This window comes from Nuphar pumila, chromosome 2, assembly GCF_984573655.1.
Source record: "Nuphar pumila chromosome 2, dmNupPumi1.hap1.1, whole genome shotgun sequence".
In the NCBI taxonomy this organism is placed as follows: Eukaryota; Viridiplantae; Streptophyta; class Magnoliopsida; order Nymphaeales; family Nymphaeaceae; genus Nuphar; species Nuphar pumila.
In genome coordinates this window covers 109252174-109277960 of record NC_143250.1, presented here as the reverse complement: position 1 = coordinate 109277960, position 25787 = coordinate 109252174, and the positions used below count along the sequence as shown (strand labels likewise).

General features: G+C 40.8%; 1 protein-coding gene across 1 annotated transcript in view; it reads right to left on the bottom strand.

The window, feature by feature from the left end:
• Positions 1-25181, bottom strand: part of LOC149846673 (ribosome biogenesis protein NSA1-like) — a 38263-nt gene extending 13082 nt beyond the window's left edge. The window contains exons 1-9 of the mRNA XM_089996489.1: positions 24966-25181; positions 24663-24775; positions 23831-23860; positions 23590-23723; positions 12036-12212; positions 11801-11864; positions 11531-11638; positions 10865-11018; positions 8463-8552 (exon numbers count right to left, since the gene is read on the bottom strand). Of these exons, the coding sequence (XP_089852615.1) occupies positions 8463-8552; positions 10865-11018; positions 11531-11638; positions 11801-11864; positions 12036-12212; positions 23590-23723; positions 23831-23860; positions 24663-24775; positions 24966-25047 (952 nt within the window). The 5' untranslated portion in view covers positions 25048-25181. The remainder of the gene's footprint in view (positions 1-8462; positions 8553-10864; positions 11019-11530; positions 11639-11800; positions 11865-12035; positions 12213-23589; positions 23724-23830; positions 23861-24662; positions 24776-24965) is intronic.
• Positions 25182-25787: the final 606 nt, after the last annotated feature.

Here is a 25787-nt window from a genome sequence, read left to right as displayed (position 1 = left end):
GGGGGTGCGGCAAAAATATAAAAAATTATATATATATATACATATATATATATATATTGGACATAAATTGTAAAACCTCAAAAAAAATTGTTAGACTCGGGTCAGAAACAGATTTGGACCCGACCCGGATCCAAGAGGAGAGGCGGTCGGGCACAGCCTCACCGCCTCCCTTGGGTCTTTTATAGACAGCGAGGCAGGGGGGGTTCAAATACGACCCCCCCCCCTCACCGTCTCTCTTTGCACCTCCCCCCGATGCTCTCTCGTTCTCTCTACACTCTTCCCCTCTCACCCTCTTGCTCTTCCTCGTCTTCCTCAATTCGCAGGAGCAAGCCTGAGCCGCCGTCGCGTCCGGTCTTCCCCGAACACCGCCGCCGCCATCGTTGGTGACCCCCAGGTACGCCTCTTTTCTTTTCTCCTTCTTCTGCCCTCTATCTTCTTCTTTCCTCCTTTTCAGTCGGCAGGCCGACAGAGGCGACGCCCCCTGTCGCCTGTGTCCGACTGGTTGGCAGGGGGCGATGCCCCCCTGCCGCCTGTTGTTGATCGACTGGCAAGGGTTTCCAACCCCTGCCCCTCACTCTCTCTTTGTTGCCTTTCGCCGGTAGGGGCTGTGGCCCCTACCCTGCCAATCCAAAAGTTTCAGGCGACAGGGGTGATGCCCCTATCGGCCTGCCAAAAGACGATAGGTAGGGGCCACAGCCCCTACTGGCTCGGTAGGGGCTGGAGCCCTGCCTGTCCTTTGTCGGCAGGGGTGACGCCCCTGTCGCCTGCATATCATAGGTCTGCAGGGGCCTTGGCCCCTGCCTCTCGTTTCTCGGCAGGTCGGCAGGAGCTGAACCCCCCTGCCCTTTTAACTGTTCTAGCAAGGGCCATAGGCTCCTGCCCTTCTTTTAAATCCGTCGGCCCCTGCACCTATTTCTTTGGTGGCATGGGTCTTTGGACCCTGCCCCATTATTTTTCAAGCCAGCAAGGATTGTTGATCCATGCCTTGTATTGCGGAGAAGTCGAGACTTCTCTTTGTCTTTCGCTTGTTCGTTGATATCGCATTTTTGCAGTTGCGCAACAGAGCCCATTCGCGTCCTGCAAACCGAACCGACAATCTCCTACGCTCGCAGGCAACTACCTTCTCGTGATACCCCAAGGTAGGAGAAGATTGCACGGAAGACTTTGACAATTGAATTAAGTTCAATTAACTAAAAAAAACCATTAAATAAATATATATAGAAATATATTTATTTATATGAGTACGCATTTAACTCAAGGACGCGGTTTCGTGATCCTTGTCCTTTATTTTTTGTCATGTCTTTACTTTGCCGTCGCGCATTGCGCCCAGGCTTTGCGTTGTACTCCTGCTTACAGTTTCTCCTTTGTCGTCGCGCTTTGCGCCCAGGCTTTGCGTTGCACTCCTGCTTACAGTTTCTCCTTTGTTGTTGCGCTTTCCGCCCAGGCTTTGTGTTGCACTCCTGCTTACAATTTTTTTCTTTGTCGTCGCGCTTTGCGCCCAGGCTCTTGCATTTGAATATATTTTGTTATTGCCTTGCCATTACAGATGACGCTCAAGTTTTCGCTCATTGCATTCGCTTTTGAGGAATCCTCGTGGAAGATGCAAGGAGCATTTACCGCTCTCTCTCTCTCTCTTGCGATAAGAGTTGAGTCAAGAGTTTAGCGATACATCCTCGTCTAAGGAGAGGGATACCTTGCAAGGATCATGGCTCTTCGAGTACGCAATCCTGCAAAGTATACTTGAGATTTTGAGGAGTTGCACAAAGGCATCAAAGACTGCCCAAATCGAAGCATTTGGAAGGATGTGACTGGCTAGTTCTGTTCGTCTTTTCGACATATCTCGGGTGATCCCGAATTGGGGCTCGAGCGAACTTCTTAGCGGGGGGTTCAGTTGAGAAACCTGTATGTCGTCTATCAAGGTCGGTATTGAGTCATGCGAGGCATGTAGATACCCCGATAGCGGATGAGATTCGAGATAATCACATGTCAGATGTTGACACAAGTTGTTAGCGGTTTCAAAAGATAAAAAATGCAATGTAAAGTTTGAGAAACATTACATTTTTGTGAAACACTTCTGTTGAGGCTCCTATTGAGGAGCTATACCTCTTTCATCCTAGAGTACTTGTAGTCGTGCACTACATGCTAGTACTGCGATGATCGGATGAGACGGTCGTGCGACCTCGAACGGTGTTAAATGCACAATGTTGTAATCACATAAAATGGTGACTATTCGCCTTCAAAGGCAAGATGTTCGAGTGGTTTAAAGACCACAACATAGAATGGGTCGTTAGTTAAGCAACCCCTAACGCACCCATTCGCTTCTTGTTGTTTGTCAAGGGAGAGGACAAAGCGGTACAAAACTCTAATGGACAGGCCATTAATGACAGTCACGGGCGAAAGACCTGAATTCCCCAGTCGTCGGAGGTTAGGGGAAAGGGGCTACAAAAGTAAGCTCAACACTTCTGCAGAAGTTGGATGCATCTGTGGCATTGCTTACTTGCCTTTGGAGAATCCTCTCTCGGCTAAAGTCGTCCCCTTAGAAGCAGACTCAACTAGCTATTTGGATTATTGAAAATACATAGAATAACAGACGCCCGAAGTAGTCTCAGTTGTTTATACGTTTTGGTTGCGTGCACCCGCAGGCAGTAATATCAAAACATAAAATTTATTCACACTAGTTGATTGCTCGTTTGCTCGGTAGTTCAATATGTTACTCGTTGAGCTAAGCACGCCTGTCAAGGCGTTACTCTATTTGGTTAAACTGCTTACGCAGTTCTTTGCTGAGTAATAACTAGCTTCTCATACTAGTTAAGTGCTTATAATAATAGCATTATACTAGTTGCTACATATTAGCATATGACTTGTTTTACCCCTTGGTCGAACTGCTTGGTGCTTGTTGTAACGTAGCACTTGTTGGCTTGCATCTCTTATGATTGATGTGATTGCATACAACTCATAATCTACGAACTGATGACAACTAGGACTGATGTAACCACTTATCTTATAAGCTGCTTACATATTGTGATATAACTGCTACCGTATGATTGCTTTTCATGTGTAGCTTATGAATTGCTTGTGATGCAATAGCTTGTGCCTTACGATTAATTTAATTACTTGTTGATGGACTGAGTCATTTGATGGTAATTGTATGATTTGTGAGCATTGTTATGAGTGTTTGTCTTATTCAGTTGTTTTGTTTGGCTGTCGGATAGAGATTGTTACTCTTTGCCTATAGAATCAGTTGGATTGTCATATCTGCATGTTCTCATGTGTAGTTTACGCATGCTTTGAGGTCTTATTTGAGGATTACAATGTTCCTTGTGGCAATAATACGATGTGTAGTATTATATGCTTCTGTGTGATGTGATTGATATGTCACGTGATAAGAAATGTTGAAAGTATGCGATAATATGTTCATGGTTCATGGAACCTTATTGGAGGAATGGGTGATCTTGTGTTTTGTTTTACCATGTGAAGTGATATATATGTTTGTTCCTATATTGGTGGCTACTGACCCAAAGAGCGATCAATTGTTCAGAGCAGTCGATTGTATTGATGCGTATATCATTGAGTATGGTATCTGTAGAGGATTTGATCTCCAAAGGATTATCTGCGAGGGCGTGTATAATCAAGACCAGGTAACCGGCTAGAGTGGTAGATTCTCTGTGAGGATGTATATTGTCCATGAACGGGTAGCCGCAAAGACGATGAACTCCTGCGAGGAAGTGTATGGTCCAAGACCAGGTATACCATCTAGGGCGGAATTCTTTGTGAGGTTATACCAGGGTTACCGGAAGTGCCTAGCTAAAAGGGGAAGCGCGCTTCCCCGAAGTGCGCTTCGGAAGCGCGAAACCTCGCGCTTCCGAAGCGTGGGGAGAAGCGTCCCCCTTTTTTGGGAAGCGTGTTTCCCTTTAATGGGGGACGTGTTTCCCTTTAATGGGGGACGCGCTTCCCTTTAATGGGAAGCGCGCTTCCCATCACGCTTCCCCCTCGCTTCCACCTCGCTTCCCCCACGCTTCCCCTGTTTTTTCAATTTTTTGTATTTTTTATTTTTATTTTTTCCGCTTCCCCCTCGCTTCCGAGACGCTTCCTAGGTCGCTTCCGAGACGCTTCCTAGGTCGCTTCCGAGACACTTCCCGAATCGCTCCTAAGTGGTCCCACGCTTCCCCGCTTCCTAAAATTTTGAAAGTGCCTCGCTTCCCGCTCCCGCTTCCCGTATCGCTTCCCGCTCCCGCTTCCTCAACTGGCAACCATGGGTTATACATTTTTCAGACCAGGTGATCCTGCGTTGATCTTGTTGATTGTAATAGTAGCTATCGACCCTGAGAGCGGTCATTTGTGTAGATGTGTGTATCGCAATAGTTTTCATTGCATATGGCATTTGTTGAGGACAGGGTTCCCAAAGGATTCTCTATGAGGGTATGTATGATCAAGACCAGGTGACCCGGCTAGAGCGGTAGAATCTCTGTGAGGATGTACATTGTCCACGAACGGATAGCCGCAAAGACGGTGAACTCCTGTAAGGAAGTGTATGATCTAAGACCAGGTATACCATCTAGGGTGGTGTTTCCTTGTGAGGTTGTACTTTTCCCAGATAAGATAACCGGCTAGAATGGTAGATTCTCTATGAGGATGTACACTGTCCACGAACGGGTAGTCGCAAAGCCGGTGAACTCCTGTGAGGAAGTGTACGATCTAAGACCAGGTATACCATCTAGGTTGGTAATTTCCTTGTGAGGTCATACTTTTTTTTTCAGACCTAGCGATCCGACATAGAACTTATGTTTTTTTATTACTATAAAAGGTTATGGTGAGTTGTGATGATCTTCCGAGATTTTTGGGATAGCCACTTATGAATCTATAGTTTTGACTTTCTGCTTTAGCATGATTACATGTTGAACCCTGACGTGAGAATCAGATCTTTAGCGAATTTAGATCATGATCATGTTTGGACCTTCTATGGAAGGGTGGGTTTTTCTGAGAAAGTATGACGCCTTAGGTGAGTCATAACAGGTGATAGTTGGTCGCGTAAGGCCTTGAGAGATTGGAATAGATTAAGGTTGTTCAGGACAAAGAGTTTGTTAGAAATAGTGAAAGCGACAAGCGATGTCCTGATAATGATTAAATGCAGAGACCCTGTTCTAGTAACGAAAACAAGCTTGTTGCGTAGTAGTTCACAGCTTACGATCAAATGAATCGCCATGCTGCGTTTGACAGTTGCGATGCTTACTTGCTTTGAATTGCTTACCGCTTGCACTGCTTATCGCTTGCACCGCTTACCTGTTTGTACTGCTTATCCGCTTGCACCGCTTACCTGCTTGTACTGTTTATCTCCTTGCACGACTTACCTGTTTAACTGCATATCTGTTTTAAACTGCTTAGCATACTGAATTAAATGTACTTAATTCGGTTTTCTGTAGTCTCTCTTGTACACCTACTAGTTTTTTTGCGAAACTAACTCATTCTATGGGTACAGGTAACAATTAGGTACACCACGGGCGATGGCGCGATGACAAGATGGCTTCAAGACTTCTTCCTGCTCTTAGCTCGCATCCTGGACGTTTTGGGTTTGTAACGGATTTTCCTTGGGATATCCAAATTTTGTGAGTTTTGGTTCTTTTATCTAACGTGCCCAAAGTTGTCAGCTTGCCTTCTGAATTAACAAAAGAATAGTCTTCTGTTGATTTTATGAACAAACTCTGGAGGAAAGAGATGTTTTCTAGTCTCTTGTCTGTTTTCTAAAAGGTTCGCAAGTTTGAAATTTTGGGGCGTTACATACATGACCCTGGGTGCATTGACTGCACCCAGGGTCAGGTTGACCGCATCGGGTACGGGTGCGATGCAAGTGCGGCACCTAGTTGAAGAGTCTCTGTGACATAGCTTATAAATTGTCATGAAATTTTCCCTTGACAAGAAAATGATGATATTCCAAAATTTGAAACCATGGTTATAGGTTGTGACCTATGTCACAGGGATTCGCCAAGACAGGTGCCGCACCCGCGTCGATGCGACGCGACGCGGGTGCGGCACCCGGTGTGATCAACCCGACCCTGGGTGCGGTCAACGCACCCAGGGTCATTTTGGTCCATTTTTTGGATTAAAAAAAATCTGCTTTGGAAAATAAATAAAAAAAAGAGACCCTTGCTTTAAATTCATTTAAAATGCATTGAACAACATTATTTTCAAGTGAATAAATTCTCATTAAACTCTCTCTCATTTAATAGTAATAAAACTTTCTCTTATCCACCAAAAACATACAACGAGTTTCTTAAGAAGGCAGCTTTGGAAAGTGTTGATAATAGAAAACTGTTTCCTAAAATCTATCTTGGAAATTAAAAGTTTTCATTGAGAATAGGAAAGGTCTCCTAAAGTCCAACGTGTAAATTAAACCCATATTTTGAAGTTTTAAATGACTTTATTTAGATTCTTGGAAATTAAAAGCTTTCATTGAGAATAGGAAAGGTCTCCTAAAGTCCAACGTGTAAATTAAACCCATATTTTGAAGTTTTAAATGATTTTATTTAGAAGTTTCAATTTTGGACCCCCCTTCTATATATATATATATATATATATATTTACATTTTTGCCCCTGAAGCACCCCCGCACCCTAGGTTTTTGAAAGTGCCGCACCCCCGCATCCGCACCCGCACCCATGTGACATAGGTTGTGACCAACATATATTAGTACTAGAACAACGCAAAGTTCAGAAGAACACCATAACAAAAAGAACAAGTTATAATAGTAACAGAAGTCAGTCAAGTTTCATGCAGCACACCAATGGGGAATTTTAAGTCTTTACACTGAACAAGTTAAGGGACTAAACATTTGAAATTTGTCTCAAAGCAACTGACGAACTCATTAGTAATTCCAAAATATGTATTATGCATGAGACAGATCATAGCAGCCGAATGAAATTCATTTCATACATCCCTCTTAATATAAAATGTGGCTTCTGTAATTTTATTTGTTGCTTAATACACTTAGAGCTACATCTTAAAACAATATGCTTAATTTTATAGCAGCAATCAATCAGATCTTCAGGTTCCCAAATGTGGCTGATAATATTCTAAAACTGAACTGGTGGTGGCTATGTCACAAGGACATGCTATATAGGGAATTGTGTCTAGGCAACACAAGGACACACCACATAATATGCTGTGACACATTCAACATAATTTTCTTAATAATTTTTAACAATAACTTTAATAGTAGATGTATTTTATATATTAAAATATAAATTCTTATCAGTTAAATAATACAAAAATATGTGCACGTGTGTCCTAGTTTCAAGAAATTTGTGTATGTGTATTGAATCCATATCATGTCTATGTACATGCCCGTGCCCATGTGACAGGTTGGCGGAATGGTTCGGTCTGTAGATTACTAAGCATGGGATCTTTTGGCTAAATCAAATAAAGTTACCCACACAGTTAACATTATCTAAGTTTAAAGAGAGATGATCTATCTTACGAACTATGAGGATCAAAGGAGAAAGAGAGAACACGTGAAAAGCATGTGCATTTCATTAGAAGCCCAGTACACATATGAACCCATGAGCCTTTGAATACAATATACAGAACATAGAAAAAATCTCAGAAACAGTTTCATAGGACTGAAGAGAAATGAATAAAAAGGACAAAAATGCCCCTTAAAGATTTAAAAAAAAACACCCTGAACATACTGTGCATTATACAAGTACAGTCATATATACAAGCTCAGACAATAATACTTTCAGCAGCTATTTATGTAACAATTCAGTTTCTCCTGCTCCTGCTTTATTTGTTTTTATTCTTCTTGAATTTCCCATAATTTTAGCAGCACAATGTCACAGCTCCATATTTAATATAAAATAGCTACCTAATGGTTTCGATATGTTTTTTCAAATATTTGAGCAACAGCAAGAATAAATTTCGTAATATATACTCAGAGTTACCTAATGAAAAATTATTAAAACTAATCATACTTTCCCCCAGTGTTCATCAAACTTGTCAAGGTCATACATAGTTCTTGATTATAATGAGGCAAGAACACTAGTTGGAAGCTCCACCTATGGCCGCCAAGACACATTAAATAAACCAAAATATGTGACCAAGAAAAGGCTAGAAAATAACAAAAGCAAAAATTTGCTTATTCTGCTTTTAGGATCATTGGGGGATGGACTCTAGGCAAGCCTGCAAGGTCCTGATACCTCAAAGTAACCGAGGTGTAGCACAGACAGGCTTTGATGATCCAATCTGAACCTTGACCCCATGGTCCGGTCTAGACCCGCATACAAGCCTGACATCTCCCTTCATACAATGAATGGAGGAAAGACCTGTTTTCATCATGCACTAGCGAGCTATTAAAGAATCCAAAACCAAGCCCTTGCAATGGACTAATTCCAGAAAATAAGGTTGCACTGTCAAGTAGAATGTTAAGGCAATGAGTTTCAGTAATGAACAGCCAAACATCTCATAACTCACCACAAGAGGCAAGCACTGGCAACTCAGGATGTCTTGCAATAGACTTTATGCTTCCACAGCACTTACCAATAAAGGAACCAATCAATTTCCCTGCAATGAATAGAAAATATAAAGTTTGACATTCAAATGTACCATAGAAGAGCTATTGAAAACAGATCCTTGAGTAATCCAAACAACAGAGAAAAGAAGAGGGTTTTTTCCCACAATTTTGTTAAGGACTCAAACATGATCATTGAAGAGGCACTATTATACACGGGAGAGAGGTCAGCCATATCAGACCAACATAAAAAACACCATTGTCAACAAGCACAAAAGATGCACTAAACCTGGTTCTGGCATGCATATACACATAAAGGCATGAATACACACGCACAGATATATATATTACAGTTGATTGAATGCACAATCTAGTTGAAATCTTACAATGCAGGTTGTTTTGACTCAATCTAACCACACAGATGTGTTCAGCATGGTCGATTTAGTAGGAATCGACCCTCGGATCATTTTTTTCTACGAAGAAACATTTTTTGAGTCAGGAAAAATAGGTGCATTTTGAGTCTGGAAAAATAGGTTCAGCATAGTCTTTTTTTTTTATCACCAGAAAAACCTGTACATAGGTCAGATCTGGCGATTCAAAACCTGTTTCCAACTAAAACACAGCATGTAGTTGACATCCATGGGGTTGTTTGGACCCAAAAAAACAAAAAATAAAAATTTTAAAAATGGAGTTTGTTAAGTCATTTGTACATACAAATGATTTTAACAAACTTCAACCTTATGGGCACGTTTGCTTTGGCCGCAGGTGGGGATGAACTGAGAAAGTAGAAGCTGGGTCGCAAGGTCAATCTTGTGACCAAGAATCACAGGTTTCAAGGGATAGGATTCTCAAGTGAGAATCACAATCACAGCTGTGCACATTTTTATGTTTTATTACAGTTGAGAAAGTGGTGTGCTTGTGACTTGCAATCAAAAGATCAAGAGAAAATCCAAGAGTCCCAGAGGGTCACAAACATGCTCTCTCTCTCTCTCTCTCTCATACTGGACACACCATGGTATCAAATTTTCAGATTATCAAAGTGAATAGATGAAAAAAACATTGTTGATTCATGAAAAAATAGATTAAATTAATTATCATATCTACATGTAAGTATGAAAATTAGTTATCAACATGGCCATCAGTAGGCGTTAACACCTTGACAAAATTTCTGCACCTAAATGAAATATGTTGCTGAAGAAGAAACACTCCAAATTCTATGGACTCATTCAAGTAGCCAACCCAGTTACGTGGGATTCATCAATGCAGGGACCATAGTGGAGATGTCCAAAATTAAACTTGGTTTAAAATATTGTAAGAGTGTTCCATTATCCAATCTTCAGGTTCAAGATTTTGTCTCTTTTTTGTCTCCTTGCTCACAGTCTCTCATGCTGAAAGTTCTCATTTTGTTATGAGTTTGAAAGTGGTATTACATCATATAATAATACACTTTATCTTCCTTCAAGTGTACCCGTGTCACATATCCCTTTTTTATTGTGACCTTAATTATATTTCTTAAATTTCTTCTAGTAGTTCACTGTTTTCTGAATTCATTACTATATAGCAGTAGTCCCCTAAAGGGATCTCATTGTGAAACAAAAGCAGTTTATACTTTGATGCGCTTGGTTCAAATTTCAGACAGAAATTCATCCCAGAATTCTGAACAAGAATTCACACAATTTCTATAATGATATTCGACAGAACATATGAAAAAAAAAGAGATAGTAAATAAAATGCTGCCATAAACCTGTATGAACAAAAAAAAATAACAGGGACCAATATGCTATCACAAACAACCGCAGGAGATTCCACAATGACATTGAAACATCAAAGGACTGATGAATGAATGCATGAAACAAATAGTTCCAGCACACGTACCTCAAAAAGAACAACTTGCGTAAGACATATTATTCTAGAATTTTGTCAAGCTACCCTCAGTGTGATTACTAAAACAGAAAACCATGGGAGTGCTCTGAACATTAAAAGTTAAAAAGCTGGAAAATGCTTTTCAAAAAGGGCACATGGTTTTTATGCCTGACACTGAACCGTGTGTGTGTGTGTGTGTGTCAGAGAGAGAGAGAGAGAGAGAGGGGGGCCACTAGCATGCCATTCTTGCATCTCCAGTGAAAAGGACAATCAGCAAGGAGACATTCTTCTACACTTCTCATCTTTCTCAGTTTTTTTCCATAAGTTCTCATCTTCTTCAGTTAATGCAGTATTTCTGAACTCAAGAAACTGCTGCAACTTCAAATAATAATCAAAATGTGAAAGAAAAGAATAATTTGTTTGACACTACCAGCTACATAATCTTTTTCTTCAGACACATGCAGCACAATTAGCATTATAGATTTGAAGGTGAAAATATTACCTGTCCGCATGTCAAAGGAAGCAAGATCACCAGCTCCATTTCCAGCATACACTGTATATCCATCTGGATCTTCAGTAACGACCTTGATTGAGGATTCCCGAAAATCAATGCTACGAACAGGCCTTCTTTGGGCAGAAATGTCATAAAGACGAACCTATGCCACAATGTGCAAGAGTAGCAGATTAGCAGGTAACAATCCAAATATGCACATTAGTAGAACCTACAAGAGGGAAAACAATCATAAGTTCCTTAACAAAATGAAAAATGTTGTTTTCTACCAAAAGATAAAGTGAATGTGTGTGTTTCTGTACTCGTGGTGACTGAACCATATTTAATTCTTATATCAGGTAAAACCGTAAAAGTAAAAGAAAGAACACTCGCTAAAAGAAAAGGAAAGAACATGAGAACCAAAAGCAACAGGAGAGAGAAACAATTTTATTTGGAAAAAACATCAAAATCAGAAAAATGTATCAAAAGAAGCAAAATAAGAAAGAAAAGAAACAAATTATATAACAATGCCTGTGTTCAATCATTCTTCCAAAGAGGAGGGGGGAAGGGGTTGTGAGGCAGGGTGTGCAGATTAATCAATCATTAATAACCTTATACAACCACTAATGGCCAGATGTATAGTCTGCAGTCTACAGAAAATGAAACTGGAAACAGTACCTGATGCTGACAGGTTCCAGTCACAATCTTGCGATGATCTTCTTTCTCAAGAAATGTAGCAGCAGTAAACCAAGGAGGAGTATATATTCTAAGACTGTTAAGTGGGGGCTGTGATGGAATCAACAATATTAAGTAGATTAATACCATAAACTTAACATGTAACAAGAAAAACTTTTAATGGTAAAGTATATACGAAAGAAAACATGACCACCATACCTACACAAAATGGAATATTAATCAAGAAAAAATTTGTAAGAAAAGAAAACTTACAGCTTTGGCCGTCCACGTCTTGCTGCATATGTTAAGATCCCAAACACTAATTTCAACACCCTTCCTAATTTTGAGGGGGAAAAATAGAGTCAGGAGGCAGCCACAGTTTCCCAGGACTTTCAATAGAAATCCAATACATAAATCTGAAATTCTTGTATCAAATATAAACTTAATTTGCAATAAAATGTATCACAGAGCATGTCTTTCAATTCATATTGTGCAACAAAGAACTAACCCTCCAATGATGGAATGAGTCTCACTTCCATCGACTGAAAAACAACAAACAGTACCAGAGCCACATAACTTCCATGCCCTTGGGCTATCCAGACGCTCAGGATCTAAAGCATCATCTCTCTGGAAGTAATTCAAACTTGCATTTCCTTTCTCCGTGCATGCAACAAACATGTTTGATCTGCAAAAAAGGAGAAAAGCAGATCATTGATAAGCATATTTGAAATAAGAGATATACCTATTGAATGGCCTAGCATGAAACCAGTTTCAGATGCACATAAACATTCAGGATAAGTGGTTTCAGTCATTAAAACCAACTACCCAAGGCCTAGACCACATCTCAGACTCCTTACCAGGTACTTACTGGTATCAACAGAAAGAAATGGATACACAAGATCTCTGTTCACAGGCTCTTTCATTCTTTTTTGTATGTTGAGAAGGAAAACTTGTTATTTGAACTAAAGAGAGGAGAAGAGGCTCAAGAATATGCCAGCATAAGCAAAGATTGTATAGACAATTAGAAAAACAATTTGGCAATTCAGCATATTTGGCCGGATCATTTATCAAAAGTATAAATATGCATGTTAATTTGGGCAGTCAAGCCTGAAGAAATTCTAAAACGAGACTCTTGAGTCCATTTTCAACCAAATAGCATGTGAATGATAATGACATTCCTTTACCTTTCCTGCAAATATAGTGTGCCAATCACAGATCCCTACAAACCAATTTCTATACGTTCATATCTTCTGGCCATGATTGAAAAAGTACATTAATAAAACTCTAAAGAACTTTCAAGCTCCAGATATGTTAGGCACTTTTCTGAAATCACATCACAATTCCGACACAGTTATCAAACTGGGTCATATTTCCTCTAGCTAAGTTCAGAAAAGTCAGATCTAAATAGGGTTAGAATTGTGTCCTAAATTTCAAATTTTTCTGTTTACAACATCACAGAACCTGCTCCTCACTTTAAAGCTCATGGTTCCAACATTTTCTACCTCCTTTGGAACTCCTTCATTGTAGGTCTACTGCCACCTTTAGCTTCTCGTCATGTTGCCCCTCTTCTCACCTTCAACAAAAGTTATCTTGGTGAGTTTTTGAAATCATAACCATAGACATACACGTTTACTTCCATCATGCTTGGCTGCATCCTTGTTGATTAATCATTATTCATTTGGTAACCCAGTTTGTCTATGAGCTATTATGTCACACAGATACTACATTTTGACTGCCTTGTCGTATCCCTTTATATACAAGTCATACTGGAAACTTCATAAAAATGGCCATATCCCCGTATCTGCAGCCATATCCATGCGACATAGCCTATGAGTCATCTTTTATCAACAAGTCATATGACTGACTCTATTTCAGTTTTGTGAATTACCAAAACACACCAAACCATTAGGAAAATTCAAGGTCGGTGTGCACATAACAACAGCAGATACTGCCTCCCATAAAAAAATTGTCAACCATGAGGATATTTAACCAAGGCAGCAGATCATAATATAAGATCAAGAGGATGTCTTGTCCAACAGAAAAAGTTAAAATCAATAACGAGAATTCTGCAGGGTTTTTCTTATTGAGACACAGATACCGTTTTGGTGCATGGTGACTTTTTGCAATATGAAAAACAAATAACCTTTTGCAGCGAGGGAGAAAACATTTTTGTAAGAAATGCATTGTGTAAAGTCAAATGAACAGAAGAAAATTCCATCAGCCAACCCCACCATCTCCGCTCAACAAAAGCTATGAGATCACCCCATTTTTATGGCTTTAAATGCTATTTCCAGAATTTGGTATAAATTCAGTCGGAACCAATATCATCAAAATTTTCAAGCTATGTATCATAAGGCGTAATTTTAAGTGAAGGCCCCCTTAACGTAACTTCGGGTAGTCACAAACACCGAAAGAAAGTCTTTTAAGCGCACAAGCAAACTCGCAACACACCAGCAGGAGTAGAAGCATGAGTACGCGCATACACAAGCACAAAGAGAGCAAGAACGCAAGGATGTATAAAACATTTTTATAGCAACTTTTAAGCAAAGTACATAGAGAGGGGCCCGATAAACGGGGTTCTTAAGCCAAAAGGCCATATACAAGCATTGGAGAGTGCCAAAGAGGTATATATATTAGAAACAAAAAGGTAAAAACATAGCAGTCTGAAACACGGTCCCCTCCTAAGTTGGTGCCGTCCTCTACGCCAATTCTTCATGGTAGTCCTCCACAAGTTGACGATGTTGAAACATGTGTGTAGCTTTCTCCCAAGTAGCTTCACATTATGGTAGACCTTTCCACCGCACCAAGTACTTCTTGATTTCGCCGAGGTAACTGTTGGAGTGGTTGAGGATGACTTCTAATTCTCTGCATGGGATGCTGACTATTGACGGTGTGCGCTGCGAATGGGAGCATGTTAAGGCATGCTCCATTGAGGGTCTCCTTCATTTTCATGGAACGGCTTTAGGTTGCACACATGGAAGACCGGATGCACTTGAAAATTCGATAGCAAGTCCAGCCTGTACACCAAGTTCCCAACGCGCTTGGTGATGGTGAAGGGGTCATCATACTTGCAAATGAGGCCTCGGTGGTGGCCCCGAAAGATAGTTGTGCGGTCGAGGAAGAGCTTCACCAACACGAAATTTTGTTGGTTGACGCTTCTCGTCCACCCATTTCTTCATGTGCTTGTCAACTCTGTCTGATCATGATAGTTCCTGACGAATGGGTATGCATAAAGCGTTTTGCCATGTCCTCGCACGATAAGAGTCTGCGAAGTCTGCAGTTGTTGTCCTGTTGCAACTTCAAATGAACTATGGTTGGATGACTCACTCTTTTGAAGGTTGTAGCAGAATTGAACAGCATCTATTTGATTGACACTAACAAAAGATAAAAGCTTGTGCTGAAATGCAAATTTGTTAACTTCAAGCAAAATACTTCTTGCCAAAATTTGCCAATGAAAGGAGTGTCACGATCGCTGACGATGCTCTCAAGGATTCCCCAATACTTAATCATATTTTGCACGAACAACTTTGCGGTATCGGCAACTGAGCAGGTGGCAGGGGCAGGCACGAAGATAGCATACTTCGAAAATTTGTCCATAACCACGTAGATTGAACTGCAACCTTGAGTTTTTAGCAAGCTCACGATAAAGCCCATGGTGATGCACTCCTCCCACAGACGGCTTGTCACTGGTAGAGGCTCTAATAATCCTCCAGGTCTCTGGTTTACGGGCTTGTCTTGCTGGCAGATTAAGCAAGTCCGCACATAAGGGTCCACATCGTTGTGCATATGCGGCCAATAGAACGCACGTTCCAACAACGTCAAGGTCCTCTATTGCCCTGGGTGACCCGCACAGATGGCATCATGGCACTCGTGCATTAAGCGCCTTCGTAGAGTATCTTATGGCAAAATATATAGACGATCTCCCGTGGAGCAGAGCAAATCATTCAACCAAAATCTCTGTGTTTTTCCTTCTTTTACCAATGCAATCAACTATTGGGTGTTTGGATCATTCCTCAAAGCTTCTCGAACCTGCTCAAGAAGAACGCTCATCGGTTGGCTAACATTACCATCCCATGCGAGTGGCGCTACAAGTTCCGCTTTTGACTCAAGGCGTCAACAATAACATTGGCCTTGTCAGACTTGTACTCAATGATCATATCAAATTCCGCTAGAAAATCTTGCCAGCGGGCTTGTCATGGACTCAGCTTTTGAGTCTGAAAGTAGTTTGTCGCAACATTGTTAGTTAGCACAACGAATTGCGACCCGAAAAGAGTGTCTTCATGTGTGAAAACAATGCACGACAGATAACATTTCATGCTCGTGCATAGTGTATCGACACTTGGCATCATTCAGCTTACGTCTCTCAAATGCAATGGATGTCCTTCCTGTAGCAACACCCTTCCAATCACGAAGTCAGACGTGTCAGCATGCACTTCAAATGGTTGCTGACAATCTGGCAACCTCAACAAAGGTTCTTCTGTCAGACACGCTTAACTTCTCAAAGTCTTTCTGACATTCATCAGACCATAACCATGGCCTGTCTTCCTTTAGTAGATCAGTGAGCGGAGCAGCGATCTGATAATACCCTCTGATGAATCGCCAATAGTAATTGGCAAGTCTCAAGAAATAACGTAATTTGAGAAGCTTAGTAAGTGGCTCCCACGCTTGAATAGCTTCAACCTTCTTGTGGTCCATTTTCAATCCGCCACCTCCCACAATATAGCCAAAGAAGTAAACTTTCCTCTGACCAAATAGTTATTCTTTCTGCTTGACATACAGCTTGTGATCCTTTAGAGTTTGAAACACAATCTGAAGGTGTTGAATATGCTCCTCCATAAAGTCATTGTACATCACTATATCATCCAAGTAAACGACGACAAACTTATCAAGGTGCGAGTAGAAAATCTTGTTCATTAAGGTTGAGAAGTTTATGGCACGTTTGTCGGGCTGAATGGCATAACAAAAAATTTAAACACCCTATAACATGTTACACAAGTGGTCTCGCTTTGTGCCCTTCAGCAACTCTTACTTGCTAATAACCTGATCTCAGGTCCAACATAAAGAAGACCTTAGCCTTTCTGAGCTAATTAAACAAGTCGGTGATCAAAAGAAGCAGATACTTGTTCTTCGCGGTCAATTTATTTAATGCCCTATAGTCAACGGACAGACGCTTCGACCCATCGTGCTTTGCATGAAATAGCACGGGCGCTCCAAAGGGAGCTTTGGACAGTTGGATGATCCATGCTTCGATCATGTCATCCAATTGCTTGTGTAGTTCCTGCAGCTCAAGAATTGTCATACGGTATGGAGCCATAGCGGGTGGTCGTGCACCCGCACAAACTTAATCTGATGGTCTACCTCACGCCTTGGGCAGTTCGGCGGCCATAACATCGTTGAACTCCTTCAATATAGGGACTAGGGCCCATGGGACGACTTCTCCCGCTTCATTCGTTGCTCAGATTGTGACGAGAAAAGTCTCATCATTATTTTTCATGTGTCTCTTTAGTTGGAGCATGGACACCAAGCGCTTGCAAGGCTTCTCTGCAAGTAGCGTAGTAACCATGCAAGGCTGATTCTCACCCTCAAAGCTGGGAGCATTAAGGTGAGGCATCGGCACTGCCTTGTTACTTCTCAAAAATTTTATACCAATGTTGACTTTGAAATCATTCATCGATGCGACCGAAAATGTGGTCCTTCCTGACCAGTTATGAATTCACGATGGCGCATTATGGATAACACCATAGATGGCCCTTGCTTCGGAGTTAACCACTTCCATGCGGCTCTCCTTCTTTTCCCACTGCAATCTCAAGCGTTATGCTTTTTCACAAGAGATAAAGTTATACGTAGCACATTTGTCTACCAACGCCCTTGTGAGTCTTTCATTGGGTAGAAGTTTCAAGTATATTGGTTCTTTGCATACAGGTGGTTCCGCAGTAGCTGTCACCTTCACTGCATTCATCATCTGCATTGCCCCAACAGTTGGTGTCTCTACAGGTTGATGAACTTCCTTACCCTGAACGGCATTCGCTGCTCGAGGCGGACACGGTTATCTTCATTCTCTTGACCGTGATTCCTATTCGAACACGTATCGGCCCAATGATCACCATGGTAGATACGACAATCACAACGACGATAGTTGACCCCATGAAAATTATTCATGTTCTGATTGTTATTATTATTATGGCCATCTTGTCAGCCCTGATTTTGTTGGTTCCCACGGCCAACATTTTGCCCATTGTCATTCCTTTGGTTATCCCTTCGATTATTATTGTTATGGTCATTTTCATGTTGTCTACCTTGAAATGACATGTTGTGCCTATCGATCTCGACAACAGCAAGTGCCTCAGCGAGAGTTGGAGGATGAGTTGGAGGATCATGTTGAATGAGTTTTGTGGCTGCCCACCCCTGCAATTCATGCCTGAAGTAGAACATTTTATTTGTGTCGCCCATGTTCTCGATGTCCAACATCACTGAAGTGAATGCCTTGACATAGTCATGAACTGACCATGTCTCTTTTAATGCCAGCTAAATCACAGGGATTCAGCCAACTAGGTGTTGCACCCACGTCGAGGCGATGCGACGTGGGTGCGCGTGCGGGTGCAGCACCCAATGCGGTCAACCCGACCATGGGTGCGGTCAACACACCCAGGGTCATTTTTATCCAGTTTTTGGACTTTTAAAAAAAAATTGCCCGATGAAATGGGCTACGGAGGGGAGGATTAGGGCAAAAAAAATTTGCCCTAATCTTCCCGACCTCTCCTCCTGAAGTCGACGCCAATCAACCTCTTCGTCGGACCCTGACGTCGCCGCCGACCGCTCTGCCGGACCTCTCCTCCTCAGGTACTCTCTCTCCTCTTTGACTCCCTCTCCTCTCCTCTTTGACCCCTCCCCTGCACAAAGAGGGTGCAGTGAGGGGGCTCGGCCCCTCCCCTACACAAAGAGGGCGTAGGGAGGGGGCTCAGCCCCTCCCCTGCCAACAGAGAGTGTTAATGTTGTTAACTGTTAAAACTTAAAAATAATATATATATAATATATTTATTTATTTATTTTGCCGCAACTCCGCCTGTGTATAACTGTTTAGTTATACACTGTCGGTCCCAAGCCCGGATAAATGAGGAGGGTTGCGGTAGGCCTGTGACAGCCAGCATAAAAACTTAGTCATACCCTATGAATATGAACCAATATGAGAATTTCGTTGGGGCGTTCCCTACTGAGCGACGCGTTGTACTCTAGAGGCCCGGAGGCAGTGATAAATGGGCAAGGGTTGCTAGGTCGTCGCCCGAAAGCGACGCGTCACACCGGCGCCCGGGTGTGGTGTCAAATAGGCAAGGGTTCCCTCACTTTGTTGGACGGGTGGGGGTAAAGAAGTTAGTCCAAGACCATAAAATTAGGTTAGCCACTTGAAACATAGGATCTTTAACTGGTAAGTTGGTAGAGTTAGTAGATGTTATGTGTAGGAGAAAGATTGATATTTTATGTCTACAAGAGACCAAATGGGTAGGGGAGAAAGCAAAAGTGATAGAACCTTGGGGATATAAGATTTAGTATACAGGAATAAATAGGAATAAGAATAGGAATGGAGTAGGGATTGTTATGAGTCGTGAGTTTATAGATAATGTAGTTGAGGTCCGTAGGAAGGGTGATAGGATTTTACTTATTAAATTAGTATTAGGTACGGATATTATTAATATTATTAGTGTTTATGCAACTCAAGTAGGTTTAGATGATTTCATTAAGCATCAATTTTGGGAAGATTTAGATGGAGTAGTACAAGGGATATCTTATGGAGAAAGGCTTTTCATCGGCGGTGACCTCAATGGGCATGTAGGCATTAGTAGGGATGGATTTGAGAGTATCCATGGAGGCTTTGGTATAGGAGAAAGAAACGAAAGTGGAGAAAGGATTTTAGATTTTGGTTGGTCCTATGATATGATCTTAGCAAACACTTGGTTTAGGAAGAGGGAGTCTCACCTAGTAACATTTAAAAGTGGGGTTAATACGAGTCAAATAGATTTTTTCCTACTTAGAAAGAGAGATATGGTTGTTGTATCGATTGTAAGGTTATACCGGGAGAAAGTGTAGCTATACAACATAGAGTCTTAATTTTAGATCTTAGAATTAGACAATGCCGCAAAAAGGATAGACATGGGATAGATCCTAGAATTAAGTGGTGGGCACTGAAAGGAGTTAAACAAGGAATGTTTGTCGAGCGGATACTTAAGGAAGTTGATTGGTGTCTCGAGGAGGATTCAGAATCTATGTGGAATAAGATAGTGGGTGGCATGAGAAAGGTGGCTAAGGAGGTATTGGGTGAGTCTAAAGGCGGTGCACCACTAGGTAAGGATACATCGTGGTGGAACGCGGATGTCAAATTAGCTATTAAGGTTAAAAGAGAGTGTTATAGAAATCTAAGTAAAAGTTGTGATAATGAGAATTTGGAGAAGTATATGATAGCAAAGAAGAAAGCTAAAAAAAGTAGTTTGGAACGCGAGGGATAAGGTATATAAGGAGGTTTATGACAAGTTGGATACCAAAGAGGGCGAGAAGGATATTTATAGGCTTGCAAAGATGAGAGATAGGAAATCGAGGGATCTGGGTATGGTTAGATGTATCAAAGATGAAACGCAAAGGGTTTTAGTCAAAGATGAGGAGATTAAGGAGAGATGGAAAGATTATTTTGATAAGCTATTTAATGAAAGTCATGTTCAGGATCTTGGAGACTTTTCTATTCTGTTTCATGAGATGAATCGTGACTTCATGCGCAAGATTCAAAAGAAAGAAATTGCAGAGGCTTTGAAGAAAATGAAATCAAGAAGGGCAGTTGGCCCAGATGGTATACCTATCGAGGCTTGGAAATGCTTGGGAGAGAAAGGTTTATAATGGTTGACAAATCTTTTTAACAAGATTTGGCGGACAAATAAGATGCTTAATGAGTGGAGGAAGAGTACTTTGGTGCCTCTATATAAGAATAAGGGTGATATACAAGATTGCACAAACTATCGTGGTATAAAACTCATGAGTCATACTATGAAACTTTGGGAGAGGGTGATTGAGTCTAGGTTGAGGAAGGTTGTCATGATATCGGAGAATCAATTTGGTTTTATGCCTGGAAGATCAACTATGGAAGCTATACATCTTCTTAGACAACTTATTGAGAGAAATAGAGAGAGGAACAAAGATTTGCATATGGTTTTTATTGATTTGGAGAAGGCTTACGATAGAGTACCTAGGGACGTCCTCTGGTGGACAATGACGAAGAAAGGTGTTTCTCTCAAGTACATTAGTATAATTAAAGATATGTATGAAGGAGTAGTAACCAATGTCCGCACTTGTGGAGGGGTGACAAACAAATTTCCTATAACGGTTGGGTTACATCAAGGATTTGCTTTAAGCCTTTTCCTATTTGCTACAGTGATAGATGAGCTTACGAGATCAATTCAAGAAAATGTGTCATGGTGTATGTTGTTTGCTGATGATATTGTTTTGATTGATGAGTCTAGAGTTGGGGTTAATGCTAAGTTAGAATTATGGAGATAGACATTGGAAGCAAGAGGTTTTCAGTTGAGTAAGAATAAGACAGAATATATGGAATGTCTATTTATTAAGCAACGAAGTAGTGATGGGAGTGTAGTGAAGCTTGGTGAGCAAGAAATACCGGTGGATGATTCTTTCAAATATTTGGGATCTATCATTCAAAAGTATGGAGAAATTGATGGAGATGTAAATCATAGGATAAAGGTTGGGTGGATGAAATGGAAGAGTGCAACTGGAGTGTTGTGCGATCGTAGAATGCCATTGCGGTTGAAGGAAAAGTTTTATAGGATGACTATTAGGCCTGCTTTACTATATAGTACGGAATGTTGGGCTGCCAAGAGACATCATATTCAAAAAATAAGTGTAGCTGAGATGCGTATGCTGAGATGGATGTGTGGAAATACAATAAAAGATAAGATTCGGAACGAGGAGATACGTAAGAAGGTAGGCATTGCACCCATTGAAAATAAGATGAGAGAGAATCGTTTACGGTGGTTTGGACATATTCGACGAAGGCCTAATGATGCTCCAGTTAGAAGGATGGAGAAATGGGAAAATATATTAGTTAAAAGAGGTCGGGGTAGGCCTAGGAAGACATGGATGGAGGTGATAGGAAAGGATATGAATGTTTTGAACCTCACCGAGGACATGGCATTGGATAGAAATGAATGGAGAAGAAGGATTCATGTGGAAGACCCAGAATGATTTTCTTTGTTGGTTCATATCGCCGACCCCAATTGTTTTGGGATGAAGGCGTAGTTGTTGTTGTTGTTGTTGTATTTATTTTTTTGCCGCACTCCCACACCCATGTTTTTTTAAAGTGCCGCACCCCTCCCCACCGGCACCCATGTGACATAGAATGCCAACAACCTATTGTGGACCAATCCTTCTTTATTTTGGGGCAAAAAAAAGTCATGTAGCTCTTTCTTAAGATTCTCTCATGAGTCTATCATGACAAGCCTACGTCAAACATCGCATAAACGGCGTCTCCACCAAAGAGTCGCTTTATCCGCAAAGTACATCGTTGTGGTGCGCATCCTATCTATGTCTTCCTCCACCCTAGCAGCATCAAGATACTGCTCCATCTAGTAAATGAAATTCTTGACGTCTCTCGAGCTCTGAGTGTCCCTATACTTTGTAGGCTCAAGTAGCTTGATACGCAACATATCTACATGCACCGCAGCTCCACCAACTGGGGCAGTCCTCAATTGTCGCTCCAACTGATCATTCTTTTGTCAAACAACATTCATTCCTGCAGCCATAATGTTAAACCGTCCTAGCAAATCATCAATCTTGGTGGCAAGATCATCCACCGATACTCAAATCTAGTGGTAAGACCTTCCACAGAGTTCTCCACCCCCTCTACTGCAGTTTAGCGACATCATGCACATAGATGACATACGATCATCAGGTATGAACTCTTTTCCAGGAGGAACCATACTACCTAAAGGAATCATGATATGTTTCTTCGGCACCATTGTCAATCCCAATGTCGACAAGGCTCTAGTACCAACTTGTCACGGGCTTAGAATTGAAGGCCTCCGCAACGTAGCTTCGGGTAGTCACAAACACCGAAAGCAAGCCTTTTAAGCGCACAAGCAAACTCACAACACATGAGCCGGAGCAGAAGCAAGAGTACGCATATGCATAAGCACAAAGAGAGCAAGGAGGCAAGGATGTATAAAACTTCTTTATAGCAACTTGTAAGCAAAGTAAATAGAGAGGGGAAGAGAGGGGCCCGCTACATGGGGTTCTTAAGCCAAAAGGCCATATACAAGCACTTGAGAGTGCCAAAGAGGTATACACATAAGAAACAAAAAGGTGAAAACAAGGCGGTCCAAAACAAAGATGCTCTAGATAAAAGCTGAAATATGTAACCATGTATCTCATGTGCACTTGCATTATTTGATCTAAATGAAACTTGGATCTTATGCATTTTAAACCATGAAAATCAAATATTTATTTCACTAGAATGCTACTTGTTCAAACTGTGTAACCTCCAAGTACATAATAGAGTAACCCGATTCACAACACAACCATAGATGAGAACTTCACATTGTCCAAAAATTAATTAACAGCATTTTGGTGCAAAACATCTTACCTACAATTATCACAAATAATCAATACACCTAGATCTGAAAAAAACTGGAATAAGGTTACATCATATTATCTAAGGTTTTAATCAGATAAGCACATATAATGACTGAAAGTTCCCTTTTCTTCTCTCCTTTCCTTTTTTTTCAACTTGCTTCATCACTATTCTTTTACACATGAGCCATGCTCACTAAAGGTCAACTCGTTCTTCCTAACCATGTTAGAGACCTTTCTTCATATCAATACCATAACCACCATAAAAACTCTATGAGAGACTCAATGTATATGTCTACACATTCTAAGTAGAAGATGTCACAGAGAAAATATCTAAGAAAGCCTTCAAAAGAGAAACTAAAAGACATTAAACAATTTTATTTGACTCGAGCATGTAAACAGTGGATGAAAAAATAAAAAATTTATGGAAATGGTCAGACCTCCTTTTGAACAAATGTAGCCCCACAATAGAGTCAAATTCCTCCTTTGAACTATTGAGATGTTTCTTATCATCAGCATCTGCAATATTCTTTGAAGCATAAACTGTTCCATCTCGAGTACTGAGTACCTCAACCTAATGGCAATGCAATATGTTAACCACAAAAGTGCACTTGAAGTCGTGAACAATATCTCAACAAAACATATCCTCATATCAATGTGCATCTCTGTGGAGGAACTTACCTCACCATTTTTCCTTGCCACAGCCAGCAACTGCAAAATCATTTTCAAGCATTGAGAGATACAAAAAACAAAGGATCCTTTATTAGCATATGCTACAATCTAACGAAAATAAAATAGAAAAGAATGAAATCAACTACCACGGCAGCAATCCATTTAAATTGACTAGCAAGATCATAAACCAACATCAATGCCCAACAAGGCTCCAGCCCCCAATCCCAACAAACAACATGTAGACAGAATCAAACATACTTGCAATTATGATATTGCAGGCAAAAAAATGTAGTAATTTGAATACATTAAAACAGAACAAAATGCACATTGCCTACGTACAAAATTTTGTATGATAGGAATGGAAGGCAGCTGTCTGAAATCGAGTGAAACACCATCTCTTAAAATCTCTCTTAGATCATGCATGGTGAGAAAGGGACATATTGCAAATAATTCTACTACATAGGCACTAAAATTAGTAAAAGTCACCAATACGCTAACAATTCTACTACATAGGCACCAAAACTGGTAAAGGTCGATAACAAGCATTTAACCCTACATCAGAAGCCGATTCTCACTCTAGACCAACATTGACACATCATCTTATCAAAACAACACAGGGTACAAATTCCACAGCAGCTATGCACTCATGAGGGTGAAAAACATTCCAGTCCTCGTCTTGTCGCTAAGCAACTGAATTTTCCAGACAAATTCACTAGGACTAGCATCATAATAACCAAACTAGCACTACAGATTCAACTGAGCACAGCTTATACGGGAAAAATAAGCAAGAAATTCCCAAAAAAAAAAAGAAGAAAGAGAATCAGAATCGTAGCCCGCTTACTGGATTAATTGGGTGGTCCGCCGCCGACGCAGCGAGGACGTACCGGGAAGGATCGGGCACGCCCCATCTGTCTACCACTTGCGGTTTTCCCTTCTCGCTGTGAGACTCCACAACTGCCGAACACAGTAAAGAAAAAAGGAGGGAACGGTTAACACATCAAACCAATCCGATCAAACAGGGGATTGAAACCCCCCTTTTTTTTGGAGGGGGGGGGGGGGGAGGGTGTAGATTGATACGATATGAAATAGATTTGTTGGGTTTCCAGAGGAGCGGAGAGCGGAATCAATAAGAGTTTCTGCTCACCTTTCAGGAGGCCCAAGGAGTCGGAAACGATGACTCGCAGCGGGGGGCAGCCAGCACATTCTACGGCAATGGTGCGAGGCATCTCTGCGTCTCCTGATTGGTTATGGTGGTGGTGGGTGCCTGAGCCGCCGGTCGGCGGGTGGTGGGAAAGGAGCTAGAGGAGCGGGTCTAGGGTTTACCCTTGCCCCAATAGCTTCGGCACGCTTCGGCTTGCGCAAGAGGTGACTTCAATGAGATTTGCACCTAGGCAGGCCAAACCCATTGGCGCTTGGGAATTTTTTTCCATGATTTTTTACCAGGTTTTTTTTTTATTGATTAGGGCTTCGAATTAAATGTTTTTAATTAAAATTTTGTTATTTAATTTTATTAGGGTTTTTTTCTTTGATTTTTTTATATTAGGGTTTTGAATCAATTATCGTTAATTAGGGTTTTAAATGTTTAATTTGATTAAGATTTATTTTATTTTTCTTGATTAGGGTTTTGATTCAAAATTCTAAAAAATAGGGTGTCTTGTACTTAAATTGATTAATTTTTTTCTTTGTTTTCCTTTGATCTTATTTCATTAGGGTTTGAATTAGGGCATTTTGTATTTAATTTGATGATTTATTTATAGTTTTTTATTTTATAACTTGTGTTTTTTGTAGTTTAGGGTTTTGGGGTTTATTTATGATTTTCTTTTTTACATTTTAGGGTCTTATGATTTATTTATGTTTTTTGCATTTATTGGTGGCTAATATCCTTAATTTTTTGATAAACTTTCATAATTAGATCTAATATGACCAAGATTAAAGCATTTATGTATAAAAAAATTTTAATTTTAAT